The sequence below is a fragment of the Lepisma saccharinum genome, chromosome 18 (assembly GCF_977018435.1).
Source record: "Lepisma saccharinum chromosome 18, izLepSacc3.1, whole genome shotgun sequence".
NCBI lineage: Eukaryota > Metazoa > Arthropoda > Insecta > Zygentoma > Lepismatidae > Lepisma > Lepisma saccharinum.
The window spans coordinates 40135762-40155204 of NC_139246.1; the positions used below are offsets into that span (position 1 = coordinate 40135762).

The window sequence follows — 19443 nt, forward strand, 5'->3', positions numbered from 1 at the left end:
ATCTTTCAAGTCGAATGCTAACAATAACAAATTAATTTGTCTTCTGCTGGTGCTCGGTGTACAGGTATCGTTAGGGGTTGGCACGCGTCCCGCACCATAATGAGAAAATGAATTACGTATGTGAAATATATTGGTGAATTATACAATAATTGAAGATAACAACGCTTATGCTAGGGTTCACCTATCCTCCCCATCTGCTAGAAATACACTTACAATTACAAACTTATTCATGGTTCTACCTAGTAAGGCATGGACGTTTCACTGTATTTGTGTCACTTCATCCATTTCATCACTTCTTCATTCATCCTTGTTGTCGTACTTACCCGTAGAGGCACAAAAGCGACGTAAAATAACTAAAATAGAAATAGATTTTGGGGTGAGATAAAAAAATACAGCCATCTAAAAATAGTAATGTAATAAAAGTAATAATAATTATGTGCTAGCACAATTGAGTAGCGTTTGGCATACGTAATTTCACAGTTCAAACAGCACTTTTCACGGCTGAGTGGAGTTCCACTCTACCACTCTACCTCTCCCCTCCAAGTAAGATGAGCAGGAAACGTGTTTTTGATCAGGCCGTTGGAGGTTTCATAGCAATAGGTTATTAAGGAATTCTCCCGAGAAATCAATAGGCCTGGCAACACTGACTTTGGCCTCCCTGAATGTTCCTCCCCCTGTCCTTTCCCACACCCGCCGGCGCGATATGCTTCTGCGCAGGTTTTTTTGCTTGTGGTTCCTCTATAGTACTTTTTAAAGTTTCAGCCTTGTATGTTTTGAATAAATTAAATGACAAGAAATTCTTACGAATAAAAGTTGTAGTCTAATTTATAAGCTTTAAAACGATATAAAACTTAATGTATTTTAACGCAATATATGCCATAAAATGTGTCTCCAAATGGAGGATAGTGCCCAAAAAAGTGCGTCTTTATCACAGTCCGGAATCATTGACTATTTGATAAAAGCAAGAGACTCGGTAGAATTAATTGTTATACTACGTAAGACATTTTCCAGTCGAGTAGCCAATCACCATTTCCGTGCCGACGGTCGCCATCTTAAAAGCAGTCCTCTGGGGGGAAAAGCACTGTTGGGAGGGGAGGGGCTTTAGGGATTTTGCAATATTAGTAGTCTCCTAACAACTGAACAAATTTCACCATTTACGGAATTATTCCCGACATTTGAAGTTCTTGTCCTTAATTAACTTGGCTGGATGTCAGATTTGAACCGTCGTTAAGACATCGGATGTATCACTGCATTCTTCCCATTTCATCATTTCATTCTAATGGGGGAAATTTTGAGGCTGAATTGGAAACAGGGGTGCCTACAGACTACGCCATTGAAATCTTCGAGAGTGTTTTTTCCTTCAAATAGTATAAAATTCAAGTAAAGTAAAGTGTTCCCCTGTGCTTAGCACCACGCCATGAAGGCGTATAGGTGGTATGGAGTTTGGGCCGAATGTGGGGGTGATGTGATCAGCACATGACCCTGGCCGCCTTTAACACCCCTGTATTTCCTCCAGATACCCACTTTATACGACGCTGGGTGGGCGCCGGAGCTTCATGAACAGGTGGAAAAAATCCCCCGTCGGGGATCGAAACCGGGTCTCTCGCATGGTAGTCAGACGCCCTAACGACTGAGATACCGCGGCTTATGTATAAATTTCAAATGTTGAATTTTGAATTTTTGAATATTTATATATTTTTCTAAAATATATTTTTAAAAAATTACACCTTAAACGCACCATATTTAATCCATTAGATGAAGAAAAGAAAGATTTAGGGGACGGGGTGCCCAAAGGTGGGTTTGTGAACGCACGTTGCGACGACGCACTTGGGAAGGGTTGGGATGTTTATGATGGAAATTTGACGTGAACAATATAGCATTAGACACAAGTTGAATTATGTTATCAATTAACCACACATACGCACACAATTTATAGACTTTCAAGGGAATTGTAAAGGGTAATATGTATTATAGGCGAGGGGGTGTGGGGCAATGTCTAACTCTTATCTACATATTAGGCCCTTAAATCGACACGCATGATATGATTCTAGGGACGCATGACATGCTTTGGGATAGATTCAACACTGGCCTCGGTGGTAGGGGGCGGCGGTTGGCAACCTTGATTGGAAATCGCTCAACTATCCGTGATATGCTCTCCAGCTTCTCAATAGCGTTACGATTAACTCACAGAGGCCGAAAACGGGCGTGAAATAAGCCAAATAGAAAGGAGGCAATTTTGGACCTAAAAGAGAAGAGGAGACAGATGAGTGGAGATGGTTACATAATTTAGACTCTAGCGACTGTCGCGGACCCGTTCACCGGGAAAGACAAGCGCTGATGCCGGGCCGCTTGCCGCCGAGTCTCGTAGCGAATGTCAGGGAATACTTTAGTAACACCGAAGAATTGACCAAATTTCAATTGCCAAGTTCTAACCTATGCCTACAACAAGTTTCTTGTGAACACTTTAACGAGCTGCTAGGGACAGCATTAACACCTTGGGAAATACATGCTAACAGTACCAAAGCGTGCTTGCCTAACCTATCCACGTATGCATCTCGTAATAGCTTAGATAAAAAAATATAACATAACAAACCTATTTAGATGCTTATTTATGCTATTATATACCTACGTGCGTGGATAGGTTAAGCAGACCAGGTTTGGTGCTGTTAGCATGTATTTCCCAAGGTGCTAATGTGGTTCCTAGCGGTTATACACACAGTCCTACGAAGATTACACCGGCCGCAGGTCCCGACGCCAGAGCCTCGTTTGCCTCCAAGAAGCAGTTACCGGGATGTCCTACGTGGAAGTGAGGTTGACTTTTGGGTGCCTTGTCCACAGGAGCGCCGAAAGCGTGTGAGCCCGGGCCCCTCAGTTCTTAGTTGGGCCCTTCCCGAAAGGGGCACAATGTATGATTTACAACGCGATTTCAATTTTGTAACAAAATATTATTTGTGTAATGAAATTTTCATAAATTATTTTAGGGCTCTTAAGAAATTACGTAGGATTCTTCTCTGAAATGGGCGTTTTACTCTATGTCAGAATTTCTTTCCCCAAATACACAGTTGATTAAGGTAAACACACGGTATATTATTGTTATGTACGAGAATAGAGGAAGAAGCATGGGGATACTCTAGTCCTTGTGTTCTTGAGTGAGTCAGTCCATCGAAAAATAGGTAGGTGCTTAGTTTTCTACACTAATGTAAGCTACTCTTAACTCCATTGTCGGCGTCTGTTGTTCATTTATCAGTTACCTCACTTTATGAACTTCTGAGGCGCCAAAAGTTTGAATGTTTTGGCAATCACTTATATATACATAACGTGGGCAAACATAACTGTTTGATGGTTACCAGTTATTATGGCGTCCATATCAGTGGGTTGGGTTTTGTTGTAACCATTAACTCGACTGTTGCATGCAACCTTCTTCATCGAAAAATACCTACTTTCCTGTTACTGATTTTGTATTTTTTTCCAGGTTAGAAAACCCCACGAACCATGCACGGATAGCCCCACAAACCATGCACGTAGCCCCACAAACCATTCATAAATAGCACCACAACCATGGACGGATAGCCCAACGAACCATTCACGAATAGACCCACGAACCATTTAAAAATATCCCCACGAACCATGTCGGGCAAGGTTAGGTTAGGTTGGGTTAGGTTAGGCAAACATAGTTAAAATTGTCATCTTCAAAATTGTCATGTTCTTGGAATACAACGGTGTCGTTGGAAACACTGACCGGGGGTTACATCATCGAACGCACGCAAAATTTGATTCACGTAGTGGAAGGACATAGAGGCAACACCTTTCGCGCATTGGAGAGATATTAATCTTCAAAAATACATGATTTACCGGCGAAATAAATTAAACGATGGGAAAAAACACTTCCACGACCTTTCAAAAGTGTACGGAAAGTCAGTTCGGTAAGAATTTCTTCTGTAAAATTGAAAAAATACGAACGGGACATACTAAAATTTTACCGTACATTTTCCTAGAAGCTTAACTATGGCCACCAGTGGCGGCGATTAGGTGGGGGGGCAGTTGTCCTCCACCCCCAGTTTTCGCTACTTTTGGTCCCGCAGTATGCTAAATCTTATCTACGAAGGGAAATGTACTGTCTTTGCCCCCCAGTTTTGGCACCTTGCCCCCTCGGTTTTGGTACCCAATCGTCGCCACTGATGGCCACCATTGGTTCACTTACCTTACTTGACACTGTGCCACAAAGATAAAACGCTTGTGGGTCATTGCATTTCGTAAATAGTTCTTGAGGTGATACAAACCACAAACTACTTTCAGCCTCGCAAGAAGAATACAACGTCAAAAGCAAGCGCTCTATGTTGCTGCTGTTCTTAAATACAGGGAGGTTATTGCAGCATGCCACCGCAAGAGCGTCTGCCGCTTGCCGGCCCAGTCATGCAACAGGTGCCGGCAAATTGCGTAACAGATAGCCCGTTACACAAACCGCTTGTTTTGTAATGTTTCCACTTTTCACAATTATAGTTACAATTACAACTTAAATAAGCACGTACCTTGCCGCAAGGATGCTGGAAAAGGTGTCCTCTAAAATACAAATTTTTCTGGCACTTTATTTTTGACATGTAATCTTTCTTAGACACCGCGAGAGCGTCGGCCGCTTACCGGCCTTGTCATGCATCAGGTGCCGCCAAATTGCGTAACAGATAGTCCGTAACAGAAACCGCTTGTTTTGTAATGTTTCCACTTTTCACAATTACAGTTACAATTACAACCTTATTTCAGACATCTAATCTTTCTTAGACATCTCTACTTTATCCTCGGTTGACAGAAAGGGAAGACAGCATCGCGGCGCATAAAGCAAACCGAAAGTGTAAAATTATATTTAAAACTAATAATAATGATGATCACTAACCTTCTGTGTTATAAATGATGTTGAAAATGACCTCCTTCAACACCAATACATTTCCGGCATCTGCGTATGAAATTCCTCTGAACATCCATAAGCTCCTCAGGTGTGATTCTGGCAATTTCTCTTCTTATATTTTCTTTTAAATCCTCTATTCTACGCGGGTTATTCTGATACACTTTGTTTTTTAATGTTCCCCATAAATAATAATCACAAGGAGTAAGATCGGGGCTACGAGAGGGCCACAACTCAGTACTGATAATTCTGTCCTCAAAAATCTCGGCAATAAAATTAAGTGATTCATAAGCAGTGTGAGCAGTAGCAGAGTCCTGCTGAAAAAATGACTGCTGGCATTCAATGTCCGTTAATTGTTCAAAAAAAGGTTGTAGTATGTCTCTTCGATACCTTTCACCATTGATAGTACCTTCATAAAAAATAGGCCCTATTATTCTGTGCGCATTCAAACCACACCACACACCAATTTTTGCTGGATGGAGCGGAACTTCATGCACAAGGTCAGGTTTTTCTGCGCTCCAATAGCGATTGTTTTGTGAAATAACTCGGCCATTCAATTCGAACCAAGCTTCGTCTGAAAATATGATTAATTCTGGATTTACTCTGCCAGCAACAATATTATCCAGCATCCAGTTACAGAATCGAACTCTAGTCGCGTGATCGCGCGGTTGCAATTCATGAACCACTGTAATTTTGTAGGGTTTTAATCTAAGTAATTTAGTGGCATTTCGTGCTGAGGATTTTGAAATGCCTGTTTCCTGAGCAAGCCGACGGAGGGATTTTTTTGGAGTATGTTCAAGTCGTTCACCAATTTCGTCTAGCTTTTCTTCCGTAAGAACACGTCGTCTGGAAACACGTTTCTTAGGTTCAAGAGATCCTGTCTCTCGTAATCTTTTAACGAGGTTGTAAACAGTATGTCTGTCCGGAACAGGATTGCCAGGAAATTTTCTTGCGAATCGCCTGACTACTTTTCTGCAAGAGTTCGTTTTCACGTAAGTATCGTACATAAAAACTCTTTGTTCAAGGCTATATTTGTTTGGCGGCATAACTAATGAATGAATAACAATTAACACACGATAAAGCACTAGCACTTAATAGCACACCAATAACACAGTATAAACAACACGAGTACTGATAAACGCAAACCGAAGTGAACACGTCTAAACAACTGGTAGCCGACAGCTGTCGCATTCGCGTAGTATCGAGAGGCTTCTCGCGGCTTACCACTACTCCGATAAGCCGCTGACGCTCTTGCGACATCTGAGGAATTTCGCTTCTAGCGTCGGCTCTATAGACACTGGATGGACCAAATTTTGAGGGAAGCACAACAAAAGACTACTCTATGAGGATATGTAATGCTCCTGCCGCAACTTTGAAAAAAAAAATATGGAAATTACGACGTTCAGAAATTTTGCGTAATTACGGGGAAAATAGAACTTTGGGATTTGGCCCCCGTTTCCCCCTGGACTCACAATTGTCGGAATTTACATAAAATGTTGCTTTTTGTTCATTCTTACATTTAGAATTTAAATTTCTTAAAAAGATGCAGTTGTTGAGCAGTTATAGCCTTTTATATTCAGTTTATCCCATAGTAGCAAAAGGGGAAAAGTGCTTATTTCAAATGGCGCTCTCAGAAAGAAAAACGCACACAGTGTATGATCGCTACTTTACTTCAAAAATATTCACACGTTAAAATTAAGTGACACTGTTAAATAATTCGTTTATCTGCGCTTTCGTTTTGCATAATAATGTATACGTAACCTCCCCCCTCGAAAATCTTGGGCACGCCACTGACTCTAGTGTTCAAAAGGATTAATCTTGTGTTATCTGCAAAATAAGAGTCACGGTTTTGTTTATTCGAAGGCAAGACAAGAATGAAAAATTGAATCCTTTATGTTGGATGAGTCATTGCTGTCAGAAGCGATATGGGCAGAAATAAAGTGCCAGAAATATTTGTATTTTAGAGGACACCTTTTCCAGCATCCTTACGACAAGGTACGTGCTTATTTAAGTTGTAATTGTAACTATAATTGTGAAAAGTGGAAACATTACAAAACAAGCGGTTTGTGTAACGGGCTATCTGTTACGCAATTTGCCGGCACCTGTTGCATGACTGGGCCGGCAAGCGGCCGACGCTATTGCGGTGGCATGCTGCAATAACCACCCTGTAGTAGCAGGGGGAATTTTCTACTAGGCTATAGCCTAGGAGCCTCAAGTCCAGGCTGCCCCTAGGCCAAACAAGCTCTGCCGCCCTCCATACCGTTGATCAAGATTGAAAAAAAAATCATTATATTCTGTATTACTATTTTTACTATTAACGACATGCAGTATTAATTAAATGATAGTTACATACAAAAAATGTAACAAAGCGATATGATATAAATTATATAAATTATATTTTAACATTTACCTTGTTTTTTCAGAGAAGACTTTTATTTTTACTTCATTTAAGTAATAGGATAGAGCACACACTGGGCTCATCAATGTCACTTTCTTCATTTTTTCCCTGATTACATTTCTGTATTAAAAAAACTGATTTTCGGAACCTTCTTCAGAAATGCTTCCTGCTTTTCATCTTTCTCCGCTTTTATTTTTTTGTATTGTCACCCACGGATTCTTACTCTTTGATCACTCATAATGAGCGTAATGACGTTTTAAACTTACCCCAACAAACGTACGTCAGACACTTGACACACGGGAGACTGAATAATATTCTCGAGCAACTAACAGTAGAATAGTGAAATGCGAAACCCCTTTAATAATTCTTGCGCCGACAGTTTAATACTCAACAATTCAACGCGAATCACATGCTTTTGATATGTGGCCAATGACAGCAGTAACAAGGAACGGCGATCCTGGAACGCAGCCAAGCCGGTGTTGTCTTTCAAAAGCAAGCGGCAGGCTCCACGTTCTTGCCGCAATCGCCGACCCGGCTCAGCACAATACTGTACATTCGAAACAACAACGTCGGTAATTAAAACAACAAATTAGTAAACTAGTTCCGAGCCCTGCTAGCCTATCTCTCTTAAGAAATATTCTTCGTTAACTTATATTTAGAATACAACTACATTAAGTCATTCCATTCGTGTGTCCGGAGAAAAATGAGGCAATCCGAGAATTAGGTATTCCTTATAAATTTAAAGCAAACCATTTTGCCGCCCCTACCAAAGTGCCGCTCTAGGCCCGAGCCTATGAGGCCTATTGTGAAATCCAAGCCTGGGGGCACACAAAAATGAGACGCTGAAGGGGCAGAAGTTACAAATACCATCGATAATTGAAATTCCTTAAATTTGTAATAATAGCAAAATAAAACACTATGTACTTGGTTTTCCACGAAAGAAGGTAGAGGGAAGGAATTTCTAGCGTTGAAATAACATCTGACAAGTCTAAAATCAAGTCAAATTTTTAATCAAATGTGTGTACATTTGAAAGTTTAAAAGTGTAGAGCGTATAATTAATGAAAGTGAAGTAATGATGATGATGTCGGGGGCCCAAAACAGGGATCTACATTTTATAAATCCCTCCTGAATAGTTGCCCTATAGTGAAACCACAAGCAAAGAAACCTGCGCAGACCCACGACTTCTGTGCACCGTACTCCCGCTTGGAGAGGACGGGGAGAGTTGACCATGCTTCCTTATGGTCCGAGCTGAACGGAAGAAGGGAAAGCTGCGCGGGGACTTTTCGTCCAAGGTTTTCCCCTTGTGGTCGCTCTATAACTATGCACCATGGGTAATGATCGGAATATGGAATATTTAGCACATCGTTTATAGATTTTGTACAATCTTATTCATGAGAATACTATCATAATAAATTAAATACTGATGTATATTTCGTTATTCATTTTACCGTCCTACTTCGATAACAGTTCAGTTTAGACAATTAGTGTTTCACAAAATTGTTATCTTATTGGCATTTCCACAAAATACTTTTAATTCTCTGAGATAGGGACAAGATTAGTTTAAGGCCTTTTGCAGGCGCGAAAGCATGTTCCTTGTCAAAGAGACAAAGACAGTTTCTTTATTATTGTAGTTAAATATCCCATCACAGGCACGTATTAGATCCACAAACAAGTATAATTCACTTGTCTGTGTTAGAACTGTGTTTCGGTATGGATCCGAACCAAGTGTTTTACGTGTGATAATAATGATGATAATAACGTTCTTAATTAATAGGTTGCTGAGATGAAATAAGCCAGTTAAGTTTTATTTAAGAGTTTGTAAGAAAAGTCGCTTCTTACATTCTTGGACTTCTTCTTGAAGTAACCAGTGAACCAGTTTTTCTTTTCAACTATCTCAACCCTGAGCTCAGCAATATCCACCCATCACAATTCACTGACATATACTGAACAAAGACGATCAATTCGTTTTCTCATTCCTGTCTTTTGTCTCTTTCGAATGCAAGTGATTGCCAAAACATTCAAACTTTTGGCGCCTCAGAAGTTCATAAAGTGAGGTAACTGATAAATTAACAACAGACGCCGACAATGGAGTTAAGAGTAGCTTACATTAGTGTAGAAAACTAAGCACCTACCTATTTTTCGATGGACTGACTCACTCAAGAACACGAGGACTAGAGTATCCCCATGCTTCTTCCTCTATTCTCGTACATAACAATAATATACCGTGTGTTTACCTTAATCAACTGTGTATTTGGGAAAATAAATTCTGACATAGAGTAAAACGCCCATTTCAGAGAAGAATCCTACGTAATTTCTTAAGAGCCCTAAAATAATTTATGAAAATTTCATTACACAAATAATATTTTGTTACAAAATTGAAATCGCGTTGTAAATCATACATTGTGTCCCTTTCGGGAAGGGCCCAACTAAGAACTGAGGGGCCCGGGCCCACACGCTTTCGGCGCTCCTGTGGACAAGGCACCCAAAAGTCAACCTCACTTCCACGTAGGACATCCCGGTAACTGCTTCTTGGCGGCAAACGAGGCTCTGGCGTCGGGACCTGCGGCCGGTGTAATCTTCGTAGGACTGTGTGTATGTTGCCATGTGCTTTGTTCTTGTGTGTGCTGAGTGCCCCTCTACAGCCTCAGCTTTTAACCCAGGTAAGGATATTTAAGTTTTCAGACACGCTTTTGTTTTTGTTACGATACGGGGCTTGGGTCCGTATAGTGTGACGGGTGCAAAAATAGCCTAATTGGTGACGCACCCAATTTTTTAAATTAAAGTTCAAATACGTGTTAGTGTTAGTAACAAGAAATTTTGCTAGAGAACAAAGTGGAATAGCCCAATTATATAGGATATAATGCACTTCCCCCCTCCCCCGGCGTTGCTTGGAACTTTCATCGGCTTGAAAATAATTAATTTTTATCTCTAAGAGTATTATATTGTTTAATAACGGCGATAAGATTCCTCTGCATAATATTTCTAAGGGAAAGTATTAGGGAGGACAACTGCCTCCCCCCCGTGCGCACGCCTATGCTTCTCAGAGTAACTTTTTGCCCGTTCAACACCCAGTCTTATTTTTTAATATTGTAAACGGATGTGGACCATGTAGCATTTTACGAGTATTTTACCCCCCCACCCCCCCCAAAAAAATATCCCCGCTAAATAAAATTATTCAGAGTTTCGGAGCGAAGAATATCAACGCTCCAGCTGTAGTTTACGATTCGGATTCTAGAAAATAATTCACTCCGCTTCGAAGCAGAGCTATACCTTGAGGCGATCCCCACTGGATCGGAGCAGAGGAAATTAGAAAATATCTCACTCCGCTCCGGAGCGACATTGAACTTATACACTTTGGTTCGATTGATTGATTTGCTTTATTTTAATTCGCTTTTTTGTACCACTTTTGACTAATTTGCTTTTAATTTAATTTTAATTTAACAAGCTGTTTTCCACTTAAGGTTACACGGCATAGTGCTGATTTGACATATTAAAGTAACGAACCGCTAGGAACCACATTAGCACCTTGGGAAATACATGCTAACAACACCAAACCTGGTCTACTTAACCTATACACGCACGTAGGTATATAATTGCATAAATAAGCATCTAAATAGGTTTGTTATGTTATATTTTTTTTTATCTAAGCTATTACGAGATGCATACGTGGATAGGTTAGGTAAGCACGCTTTGGTACTGTTAGCATGTATTTACCAAGGTGTTAATGCTGTCCCTAGCCGCTCGTTAAAGTGTTCACAAGAAACTTGTTGTAGGCATAGGTTAGAACTTGGCAATTGAAATTTGGTCAATTCTTCGGTGTTACTAAAGTATTCCCTGACATTCGCTACGAGACTCGGCGGCAAGCGGCCCGGCATCAGCGCTTGTCTTTCCCGGTGAACGGGTCCGCGACAGTCGCTAGAGTCTAAATTATGTAACCATCTCCACTCATCTGTCTCCTCTTCTCTTTTAAGTCCAAAATTGCCTCCTTTCTATTTGGGTTATTTCACGCCCGTTTTCGGCCTCTGTGAGTTAATCGCAACGCTATTGAGAAGCTGGAGAGCATAGCACGGATAGTTGAGCGATTTCCAATCAAGGTTGCCAACCGCCGCCCCTACCACCGAGGCCAGTGTTGAATCTATCCCAAAGCATGTCATGCGTCCCTAGAATCATATCATGCGTGTCGATTTAAGGCCTAATATGTAGATAAGAGTTAGACATTGCCCCACACCCCCTCGCCTATAATACATATTACCCTTTACAATTCCCTTGAAAGTCTATAAATTGTGTGCGTATGTGTGGTTAATTGATAACATAATTCAACTTGTGTCTAATGCTATATTGTTCACGTCAAATTTCCATCATAAACATCCCAACCCTTCCCAAGTGCGTCGTCGCAACGTGCGTTCACAAACCCACCTTTGGGCACCCCGTCCCCTAAATCTTTCTTTTCTTCATCTAATGGATTAAATATGGTGCATTTAAGGTGTAATTTTTTAAAAATATATTTTAGAAAAATATATAAATATTCAAAAATTCAAAATTCAACATTTGAAATTTATACATAAGCCGCGGTATCTCAGTCGTTAGGGCGTCTGACTACCATGCGAGAGACCCGGTTCGATCCCCGACGGGGGATTTTTTCCACCTGTTCATGAAGCTCCGGCGCCCACCCAGCGTCGTATAAAGTGGGTATCTGGAGGAAATACAGGGGTGTTAAAGGCGGCCAGGGTCATGGTGCTGATCACATCACCCCCACATTCGGCCCAAACTCCATACCACCTATACGCCTTCATGGCGTGGTGCTAAGCACAGGGGAACACTTTACTTTACTTGAATTTTATACTATTTGAAGGAAAAAACCACTCTCGAAGATTTCAATGGCGTAGTCTGTAGGCACCCCTGTTTCCAATTCAGCCTCAAAATTTCCCCCATTAGAATGAAATGATGAAATGGGAAGAATGCAGTGATACATCCGATGTCTTAACGACGGTTCAAATCTGACATCCAGCCAAGTTAATTAAGGACAAGAACTTCAAATGTCGGGAATAATTCCGTAAATGGTGAAATTTGTTCAGTTGTTAGGAGACTACTAATATTGCAAAATCCCTAAAGCCCCTCCCCTCCCAACAGTGCTTTTCCCCCCAGAGGACTGCTTTTAAGATGGCGACCGTCGGCACGGAAATGGTGATTGGCTACTCGACTGGAAAATGTCTTACGTAGTATAACAATTAATTCTACCGAGTCTCTTGCTTTTATCAAATAGTCAATGATTCCGGACTGTGATAAAGACGCACTTTTTTGGGCACTATCCTCCATTTGGAGACACATTTTATGGCATATATTGCGTTAAAATACATTAAGTTTTATATCGTTTTAAAGCTTATAAATTAGACTACAACTTTTATTCGTAAGAATTTCTTGTCATTTAATTTATTCAAAACATACAAGGCTGAAACTTTAAAAAGTACTAGATAATATTCACTTTTTGAAGATATTTTAAAAATTACGGTAAAACCACCGACATTATCTGAACATTTTTGTAGCTCATATAATGAGTATTAAAACTAAAACAAGATTACTTGCCTACGACCATTGGTTACGAGGATATAGGTCAATAACTGAGTCTGTGAAATTGATGTTTGTGAGGGTGGCTCTAGCGGAGGGGAAGCACCGAGGAGACGGGTGACTTTTGGGTTTCGCTACTAATAGTGTTATAACAACTGACCAAAATTCAGCTTTTGCGAAATTATTCTGGACATTCGACGTTTTTTGTTCTTCATTGACTGGGCTAACCGTTGCGAGTTTCGCTGACCACTCCACACGAAGCACTTCAACGTAGTGCGAAGGAAAATGCATCCGTGTGGGGAAGTAATTACAATTAATGAATTGAAATAGTTGTGGGAGGATTTGAAGTTTTGGAGTTGGTGTCCTTCAGTTCCCTTTCCCTCCCTGTTATATACCCGTAATATTTAGTATTTACTGGCTTTGACGTCACCATTACACTTTGTAGAAGCCCCAGTCTTATAGAAAATTGATTGGTAGAATTAATAATAATAAAAAACTTCTCATAAAGTGATAAGAAACTATTTTTATTGTAAAATTTTGTTATTATTATTATAATTATCATAATAATTTCAGAAATTTGCAAAAGAGCGAAGAAGATGCTTGGTTATACATTTTTCTTATGGAAAGTTTATAAAAATGAAGATACTGTTTGAAGATACCTTCCACGTATCAACATGAAAGAAAACTAGCATCTCTGAGTATGACGCCATATTGTTTATCTTACCATAGGGCTGGATCAACGGATATAGCAACAAATTCGTATATGATATAAGTCCTTTAATTCACTTGGTACTATATAATAATTAAATGCGTTTGCACACTGAAATAATACAAAAAGGCCCACATCCGATAGGCTAGCTGAAATGTTCTCCCGCTGCAGCGACCCGACATGCACCATGCCGTTGTTCGAATCACACGCTCTCAGCATTCAGCGTTCTTGCCAGAAGCTCCCAGCGGGAGTAAAATAAAAACAAATGAGGAGCGGAAGGCACTACTATTTACAATCTTCAACATTCTCCCCCCCCGTTGGAATGCACAGCATCCAAACTAAATCATGGAGGTTTAATTTATCTTCCCATCTGGAAGAGGCACAATCTTACTTAGAGCCCTGCGGTACACTCCATCCTTGGTACGAACCACGGCTACACGAACTAAATTGTCTTTCCCTGGAAACACTTCTTCTATAATGCCCATTTTCCAGGATAATGGGGGTAGGTTGTCTTCTTTCAGAAGCACAAGTAGTCCTGGTTGCAGGTTGGGCTGCGTGGTTGTCCACTTCTGACGCTGTTGCATACCATGAAGATAATCTCGGGACCAGTTTCTCCAAATCCTTTGTTGAAACTGTTGAACTCGTTGCCACCTGGAAAGTCTATTTTCCTTGAGATCAGTTAAGTCTGGTTGAGGAAAGGAAGTTAGTGGACCACCAATAAGAAAGTGGCCTGGAGTGAGGTAATTAAATTCTTCATGAGAGTCAGGTAAGGATGTAAGAGGTCGAGAGTTTAAGCAAGCTTCGATTTGGCACAAAAGAGTTGACAGCTCTTCGTATGTCAGTACAGCATTCTTGGCGACTCTGCGAAGATGGTACTTCATAGATTTTATGGCGCTTTCCCAGACACCACCGAATGTTGGGCTACGTGGGGGTGAATTTTTCCACTGAAAGTTTTCTTGTGCTGCATACCTTTGAATGTCTTCACTGAATCCTTGCGATTGAAATAGCAATTGAAGTTTCTGAAGTTCTTTCTTCGCTCCTTGAAATGTTGTGGCATTATCGCTGATAATGGTGGAACACTTGCCTCGCCTTGCTGTAAAGCGTCGCAATGCTGCTATGAAAGCTTCAGAAGTAAGGTCTGTTACTAGTTCAAGATGTATTGCTCTCGTGGCTAGGCACGTAAAAAGAGCTATGTAGCATTTCTTTGTGATTTTACTCCTGATTGACCCTACTTTGATGACGTATGGTCCGGCATAGTCTATGCCCACATGATTAAATGCCTTGCTAGGTGTAACTCTGATGGATGGGAGCTGTCCCATTAGCTGATGTGCTGCGGATGACTTCAAACGATAACAAGTTAAACACTGATGAATGATTTGCTTAATAACTTGTCGTATTCTAGGTATCCAGTACCTTTCTCGAATGGATGAGATTAACAATTGGGGTGCTGCGTGCATCAATCGTTCATGCTCTGATGCAATTAGTAGACGGGCGAAGTGACTTTTTGGATGCAAAATGATTTGATGCTTGCTGCTGAATTCCAAGTTGCTATTTTCTAGCCTACCTCCAACACGAAGAATTCCCTGATTATCCAGAAAGGGGTGTAAGTCCTTGAGGATACTTTTGTTGGATACTTGCCCTTTGGCAGTGAGATCATTTATTTCTCGATGAAAGAACGAAATTTGTGTCATAACGACGCACGTTTGAGTGGCATCTTCAATGTCAATTGAAGTAAGTGGATCGCATTGTTTGTTACTTGCATTTTTACAATTGCGAATGAATCTTTTACAGAGCGCTACAATCCTTAACAATTTGAAAAATGTAGAAAAATCGTTTATTATTGCCTCTGATTGCAGATGAGATACCAGTGTGGTTACAGGAAGCTTTCGTTGTTCAGGAACATGTTTGTTGTTAAGACTTGTGTCAGATGATGATGATGGCCAGCACGTTTCATCTTCTTGCAACCAAGCTGGACCATGAAACCATAGCGAATGATGATGAATATCTTGAGGTTTAACTCCACGGGAGATTAAATCCGCTGGATTATCCTTGGACGAAACATGTCTCCATTGATAAGTTTGAGTAAATTCTTGAATTTGCGCTACTCTGTTGGATACAAAAGGCTTCCATCTGCTTGCTGGCGATCTGAGCCATGCCAGAACTATTTGTGAATCTGTCCACAAATAAACATTGTCAATATTAAGTCTCAAAATTGGGAGAGTCTTGTTGAGTAATTTGGCCAATAAGACTGAAGCGCACAGTTCCAATCTAGGAAGAGTGGTTTTCTTGATCGGGGCGACCCGTGATTTTGAGCACAGTAAGTGAACTTCGGCGTAACCTTCTTCGTTTGCTGAACGAACATACAAGCAACTGCCATAATTTTTCTCCGATGCATCGGAAAAGCCATGGATTTGTATATTCTTGACACAACCAGGTGTTAGGATGAAACGTGGTATTTGCATTTCACTGATGACTGGTAGCTGAGAATGAAGATGAACCCATTCAACTTGCAGGCTTTCTGGAAGTGGATCATCCCAGTTTATGTTGTGAAGCCACAACTGTTGTAAAAAATACTTATACATTACAGTTACTGGTGAAAGTAGTCCAATTGGATCAAAAATCTGGGCAATAACACTGGCTACTTGACGTTTGGTTGATTTGTGTGACATCATGTTGACAGACTTGGCTCCAATGTTAATCATGAAAGTGTCTGCCGAGGGATTCCATGAAATTCCTAGAGTTTTAACACCTTCGGTATGAAAATGAATTAGATTTTGAGTCTCTCTCAGTGATTCTGGAATAGCGTTGAGTACTTCAGTACTGTTGGAGCACCACTTTCGTAAGATGAATCCTCCTCTTTTCAGAAGTTCTGAAAGATCTTGATAAAGTTGTAACGCACCTTGCACGCTACTGCTTCCTCCAACGTAATCATCAACATAGAAATCACGCTGCAACACTTGACATGCGTGTGGGAAGTTAACTGCTTCATCTTCGGCTAACTGCTTCAGACATCTGGTTGCTAAAAAGGCACTTGATGTAAGCCCATACGAGACCGTATTCAATTGAAATGCTGTTATGAGTTCCTGAGGAGAGTTTCTCCACAGAATGCATTGCAGTGGCCTATCATCTGGATGTATGTTTATCATTCTATACATCTTTGTTACATCAGAAACCAATGCCACCTTGTGAGTTCGAAATCTTAGAACAATTGAAAATAAATCCTCCTGTATGGTAGGTCCAGCCATTTGTATGCTATTTATTGATTCACCGCTTGTTGATGGCGAACTCCCATCAAAAACAACACGTATTTTCGTTGTACTGGAATCCTTGAAAACACAATGATGCGGAATGAAAAATTTTGTGCAGTCATTTGTTTGTACATCATTTAAATTCCCTATGGGTTCCATGTGTCCCAACTGGTAATATTCTTGCATAAATTCTGTATAATCAGCCTTTAATTGTGGTTGACGTTGAAGCCTCGTTTTTAATTGGTGAAATCGAGTTAATGCAGAGTGCGAGGAGTCACCTAACACTGAACGATCCTTACATAATGGCAGCCTGACCGTATAACGGCCACTTTCATCTCGTGTCACATTTCGCTGAAAATGTTGCTCGCAAGCAATTTCTTCTAGTGATTGCAGTTTCGTGTGGATCTCCTCTATGATCCAGAACTGTTGGAGCTGCGAGCTGAGAGAATCTTCCTTTCTCGTGAAAAATGACCTAGTAATACTGTTGCTAGAAGATGTTGCTGGAATCTTCCCTGCAATAATCCATCCAAACTCTGTGTCTTGAAGAATGGGGAAATTTCCTGGTTTTGTTCTCTTTTCAGGCTTCATAACGGTAAAGAAAACCTCTGCACCAAGCAGAATCTGTATTTTGCCCGGCGAACAAAAGTTTGGGTCTGCTAAACAAATATCTGTTGGAATGTTCAATTCAGATGCATCAAACTTTTCTGAAGGCATTAGTCCTGTAATGGTTGGCAACACTGAGCACGAAATACTTGTCGTAAAATTGCTATTATTAGATCTCAGACGGATCTCTACTGAATGACTCGATTCAGCTGACGAATTGTTGATTCCCTGAATGGGAACTCGATGCTTTACCTTTCTAAGACGATTACTTTGAACAACGTCTTCAACAATGAAATTATTCTGACTCGCCGCGTGCAAGAGAGCACGACAATGGACCCAATTGCCCGCTATATCTTGTACTTGAACAATTGCCGTAGCAAGTAACACCTGTGAAGTACTTTTCTGCTTAATTGAACAATAAGAAACCTGAGGTGCTTGATCTGAATGCTGTGAAGAATCGCTTGTATTGTTTAACATCGATGTGTTCACGTGACCCCCAGATATTTCTCGTTGCCGGTTTACATTGGATGTACCTTCATCTACATGAAGTAAAGTACTATGCTTCTGTTTACATCGCTTGCACACTCCATATTTACACTGTGCCGAAACGTGATTGTTGCTGCTAAGACAGTTAAAGCATACGCGATTCTCACGTAAAAATTTATACTTTTGTGAAATAGAAGCTTTCTTAAAGGCTTCACACGAAAATAAGCGATGTTTGTTTGCTTTACAAAACATGCACAATGAAGAATCTGTTGTAACATATGACTTCGAAGATTGTTGACATTTAGCACTGTACTGTTTGTGCATATTTGTAGATGATTTTGTTGTTATCTTGTTACCTTCACTCGTAACTGGATTAATCTTTTCAAGAGCCTGGCATCTGTGCTCTAGAAAACTAAAGAGCTGATCTAATGTGCTAAATTCAGTATCATTACTTTCTAGTTCAAATGCTCTTCTCGTTGCAGGATCGAGATTTGAAACAAAATGCTGAACTAAAATTATATCAGTTAACGACGTGTCTTCAGCTATCATTTTGAGCGCTGAAATAGAGCTAACTGCAGTGTTTGTAAATGCACGAAGTTCCTGACAATTCTCCTTTACAACTGGATTGATATGTAAAATATCATTTACATGTGACACCGCTATCAACCTTTTATTGTCGTATCGCTCATTGAGTTGCTCCCAAGCAATAGCGTAATTTGCTTCTGTCATTGGCAAATTTTGAATTAGATGTAAGGCCTCGCCTTTCAACGATACGCGCAAATACTGAAACTTATGAACATTTGAAATATCTACATTGTTGTGTATCAGCGACACGAACGTGTCCTTGAAAGACACCAACTGCGTGTAATTACCGCTAAAATGTGGTAATGCAATTGCCGGAAGTTTCACCTGCGTACTTCCTCGTGATACAGATTGTTTAGTTTCAGGGGAAACTGGCTTTGTGACATGCTTGTCAATCAAAGTTTGCATTCTTGTTTTCAAATCAAAGTACATACGTTCAATTTCTTCTCTTGCCGCGTCATGTTCACCTTCGACTGATTGTAGTTCAATGCTGTCTTGAACTTCCTCTAATTTTAGCCAAACCTCGTTTAAATGCTCCAAGCGAGTCTTGATTGTTAGAATGTTGCTTGATGCTTCATCGTAAGTATCAACATACGAAGCTATACGTTTGAGTTTGCGCTTGCATGCATTTCTCTCTTTGATAAGACGCTGAATGTCGGCCATGGTTGCAAGGTAAGGAAAATACAAGGAAGGAAATGTAAAATGAACCAGACTTACTCACCGATTGGCTTCTTTGATGCTCGCGTAGAAAGTCAATCCCTCCTCCCACGACGGTCGTGAAGAAACAGAGAATGCATCATCCTACGACGAAACAAGAGTTCCTGAAACAGCTGATTCCACCGTACCGTGACGATTAATGCTACTGTAATCGCAACCGAGTTCAAGGTCACTGCAAAATGCGTTCAAACAATGTTCGTTACGAAAGCGCGGAAAACATGTATGCGTGCAAACCAA

The 19443-nt window shown here is 40.5% G+C and overlaps 1 protein-coding gene across 1 annotated transcript; it reads right to left on the minus strand.

Annotated features, from left to right (window-relative positions):
• Window positions 1–13923: 13923 nt before the first annotated feature.
• LOC146002218 (uncharacterized) lies at window positions 13924–14889 on the minus strand. The gene has a single exon (XM_083139936.1). The coding sequence runs from the start codon at window positions 14887–14889 to the stop codon at window positions 13924–13926; it is 966 nt and encodes a 321-aa protein (XP_082996062.1).
• Between the last annotated feature and the right edge of the window lie 4554 nt (window positions 14890–19443).